Below are 4,153 nucleotides of genomic sequence, written 5' to 3' on the forward strand. Positions count from 1 at the left end.
TAAGAGTCTTTACAAAATTCACAGTAGTCCGGTTTAGTTTTCTTTTTATTTAATTAAGAAAGTTTATAAAAATACAATTTTTGAAGTCTAGAACTTTAAAATCTTAGCAAGTTGTCGGCTTAGAAAGGTGCACTTATAAGTTAAAACTATTCGTGTAAACTATATCAGTACATAATGTAGAAGTATTAGTTGTAAAACACTAAGGGCTTCGTAAAAAACTTTTTAATCAATATTAAGATAAAAATATCTTATTCTAAATCAAATATAACTTGAAAGTTTTATTTTAAGAAGTTTAGAATTATCGATGAGCCACAATTAACAAACAAACTTACAAGTGATACTTTTTATAAAGAAACTAAGTAAAAAACATTACTTTTTACTTTGTTTGAACTAATCAAAAAAAATGTTTACAGAATTTTATAGTACAGTTTTAACAAATATTGCTATTAAAGTCAAGCCAATGTCAATTTTCGCTGCTCGATTTATGTGCGCATTAGCACTTGTCGCTTACAATGCAGCATTCGGTCACGAAACGTGTCACGTGACTAAAACTTATTCCTGCGATGAATACGAAAATACCAGCAACAATTTAGTAACAGTCGGTAAACAAGGACCCCGTGGTCAACACGGCCCGCCCGGCAAGGATTGTGACGTCACTGTGTTGAAAAATATAGGAAATAAGGTTATGCTGAACAAACAACGAGTTTTGGAAATTGATCTTAGTTAGTTTATTACTACTAATTTACTTTTACTTCTTAAATATAGTATTTCTTACACTCAACAAGTAAGTTTTTTGCACTAACTTTACCATATAACTTAAAAGAATCATTTAGACTTAACAAAATTCTATAAAAGTATTGTTAAATATTTAAAGAAACTTAAAACAAACCTTTAAAATGAAATATTTCAGTAGTTTATCTTAATATGATTTTTTAAACACTTCTATTGTATAAAATTGTTTTGAAAAAGTATTGCAAAGTATATCATTTGCTTTTTTTTTTAATTTAGAAAATTATTACGATCCGTTTATTAAAGCAATGCGATGTGTAAGACATCAAACAAAATTAAGAAGTTATAATCTTAAATTGAAGTAGATTTGACACGTATATACTTTTTACCTAACATAGGAAGCTAATAAAAGTTGTAAGTTAAAATATGTAGAGTCATGAAAAAAATCAAAAACTACAAAACTACATTTGTTAAAACAGAAATAAAATCGACTGATATTAAGCCAAGAGACTGCATGGATATAAAAAAAGCGAACGAATCATGTGGATCTGGAGTGTACACGATATATCCTCCTCTTCCGGCTTATAGCAGTGAGATACAAGTTTACTGTGATCAGGAAACAGACGGTGGCGGATGGCTTGTGAGTTGAAGTGTTTTAAATTAGATTTTATCTTTTTAACTATTTATAATACTTTATTACTATGAAATGTTTTACTTTTACTTTTTGTAAGTAAGACGTATGTTGAAACGAGTTTGATCATTTTGCGCTTCATGAATTAAAAGTTTTTTATTTTAGTTTTTCAAATTTGAAATTTAAACTAAATTTGTAAGGCACATATAATACAACTTTTCAATTTATAACTCGTAAACAAACGAAAAAATGATTTTACAAGTAGGAACAATATTTGATATAGCTTTTGAATTTTAACACAGGTTTAAAAGAAGAAACATTGGTTAAAAAAATAAACGCACATTTGCTAGTTCCTTATAAAAGCTTAATCACATAATTTTGGTTGTGGTGTTATTTAGACAAGTATCTTTTTAAATCTGTTTAAAACAACTACAGTTTTGACAAATGTAAACAAACTTACGCAAAAACTTAAACGTGACGTTTAGTTGACAACTTGCTTAGAAACAAATACTTTAATGTTTATTTTAGATGTTTTATAATAAAATTGTTCAACGTTTGGTTGAAAACGTAAATTCAACTGTTTTTAAAAACTTGACAGCTTAAACAAATGTTTTAAATTTTGTTTTGCTTGTGTATACATCTTAAAGAAAGCTGAAATACTTTAATTTTAGGTTTTTCAAAGTCGAAAAAATGGAAATGTGGACTTTTATCGAAACTTCGAAGCCTATGTTAAAGGGTTTGGAAATTACTTGGATGAGTTCTGGTTTGGTGAACTTTTTTTATAAATTTTTATCTAAAATTTTTTTTGGTTTTATGATTGTTTATTTTAGGTCTTGAAAAGATACATGAACTTACACAACTAGGAAAATTTATAATGAGAATCGACTTAGAAGATTTTGAAAATGTCAAAAAGTACCAAGTGTATGAGTAAGATTTTAAAGATATTTTTTTTTAATGTGTTTGATTAAAAGTCTTTAACTATTTTCACTTGTTACATATGAAGAAGGTATCAAATTAATTCATTCTTTTATTTAGGTTTTTTTATTTTTCCAAACTAAATTGTTTTTACAGCAACTTTTCTATCGGTCAAGGTAATACTTATAGTATCAAGTTTTAAACTTCATCTGGAGATGCAGGTAATTTTTATTTCGTGTTTATAAAGTATTAAAACCATTATTTAACTAGTTTAGTGTTTTTGAAAATTATTGTTATATTAAAAATTTTTATTAAATACTATAACACTTTATTGAAAGTTTCAGCTAATTTAAAGTCATTAAAATTATTACTGACTTAAACATAATTGATTGTTTTATTACTAAAGATTTAAAAACTTAAATGATAAAAAATTTATGTGTAATAGCTCATAAGAAACTTTATAAGCATGTGATGTACGACTCGATAACCGAAAGTTTCCTCTGTACACCAGGTCGTTAGACCAAACTTTATGAGCGGTTTTTTTTTAACGTTCAATAAACAGTATATTGGTAACTAGATATGCAGCTAATAAAAAAAAAGTTCTACTAAATATTAATTAAATACGATTATTGAAAAATAATTTTTACTACTAAAATAAAACCAAAACTTATTTATATTAATTTAATGTTAGCTTTTTAGTGCTTTTAAATATACGTAAATAAGGTTTATTTGTAATTAAAAGTGATAAACCAATCATATATTCATCGTTTGTAACTAGTTTAATATGAAAGTTTTTACATATAATGGTTTTTAAAAACGTAAGCTTCGGTGCAATACTTTTTTTTGCAAGACCTAAATATTTATGTTTCTAAAAAATCAACTATGTTTGATCTGTTTAAGGATGTTTTACTGCTATCAATTCATTCAAAATATTCAAAAGTTAATCTTATATTAATCGAATAAAAAAAACTGTCTGTTTTTTTTTTCTGCTAAACCATATACTTTGATAAAATGCTGTAAAATTAGTTGAGCGTTTGTACACAGATAAACAGTTTTTTTTTTTGGTTAATAATAATTTTAAACTTATATACAAGAACTAACAGTAAACAAAATTTTAATTATTATGAAAAAATCTTAAATTACTATTAAAAATACGATTAAGTATACGTTTTATAGAGAGAAAAAAAAATTACGATATTAATTTCAAGTATTAATAAACATAAAACGTTTTAATAAAGTTATTATTATAGTTTGTTCATTTTAATAAATCTTTCAAGCTAAATCAAACAAAACAACAAATACAAAAAATATATATAACACAACCTTTTTCAATTGAAGGTTGTAGTTTAAAGCTAAAAATATTCCATTTAAACAATGATCACAGGACAACCTCTACCAAACGGTCAAGCTTTCACGACGAAAGATGTTGACCAGGATACGTATGAGCAAAACTGTGCAATCAAATTTAAAGGAGCCTGGTGGTATACTGCTTGCCATGGCAGCAATTTGAATGGACTTTATCTTAATGGCGAGAATGAACAATATGCTGCCGGTATGGTTTGGCATCCTTTTCGTGGACATCACTACGCGCTAAAGGTGTCACAAATGAAGTTCAGACCTGCTTAATTTTAATTATTAAACAAACGTTGTAAAACAAATTACCATTTTTTAATCTATTAAAATCTTTGTAAAAAGAATTTTGTTTATGCATAGCAGAACAAACATATTACGATTTTTAAAACTCTTTATTGTTAAACCGATTAAAAATAAAATATTTTTGTATATGATTGTTGTATCATTTCTATCATTTTTTATTGTTTTTAGACTGACTTAAATAAAGAGTTTAATTATAAAATATGTTTAACTATTTAATGTGAG

At 25.8% G+C, this 4,153-nt stretch overlaps 1 protein-coding gene across 2 annotated transcripts; it reads left to right on the forward strand.

Annotated features, from left to right (window-relative positions):
- The first annotated feature begins 418 nt into the window (after positions 1-418).
- LOC145835716 (ryncolin-2-like) lies at positions 419-3,840 on the forward strand. Of its 2 annotated transcripts, XM_082943458.1 has the most exons (6): positions 419-722; positions 1,209-1,369; positions 2,032-2,128; positions 2,191-2,287; positions 2,432-2,496; positions 3,660-3,840. In XM_082943458.1, the coding sequence occupies exons 1-5, from the start codon at positions 461-463 to the stop codon at positions 2,475-2,477; spliced, it is 663 nt and encodes a 220-aa protein (XP_082799584.1). In that variant the 5' UTR covers positions 419-460; the 3' UTR covers positions 2,478-2,496; positions 3,660-3,840. The 2 variants fall into 2 exon arrangements, 1 of the variants encoding a protein (XP_082799584.1); XR_014369866.1 differs by lacking the exon at positions 3,660-3,840 and having other exon boundaries at positions 2,032-2,123; positions 2,432-2,474.
- The last annotated feature ends 313 nt before the right edge of the window (positions 3,841-4,153 follow it).

Source organism: Thalia democratica, chromosome 1 (assembly GCF_965202585.1).
Source record: "Thalia democratica chromosome 1, ktThaDemo2.hap1.1, whole genome shotgun sequence".
NCBI classification, from domain to species: domain Eukaryota; kingdom Metazoa; phylum Chordata; class Thaliacea; order Salpida; family Salpidae; genus Thalia; species Thalia democratica.

Coding starts and splice junctions, on each gene's coding strand:
- LOC145835716 (XM_082943458.1), top strand. CDS start 461: ATGTCAATTTTCGCTGCTCGATTTATGTGCGCATTAGCACTTGTCGCT. Junction 1,370..2,031: donor CAGACGGTGGCGGATGGCTT/GTGAGTTGAAGT, acceptor CTTTAATTTTAG/GTTTTTCAAAGTCGAAAAAA. Junction 2,129..2,190: donor CTTGGATGAGTTCTGGTTTG/GTGAACTTTTTT, acceptor TGTTTATTTTAG/GTCTTGAAAAGATACATGAA.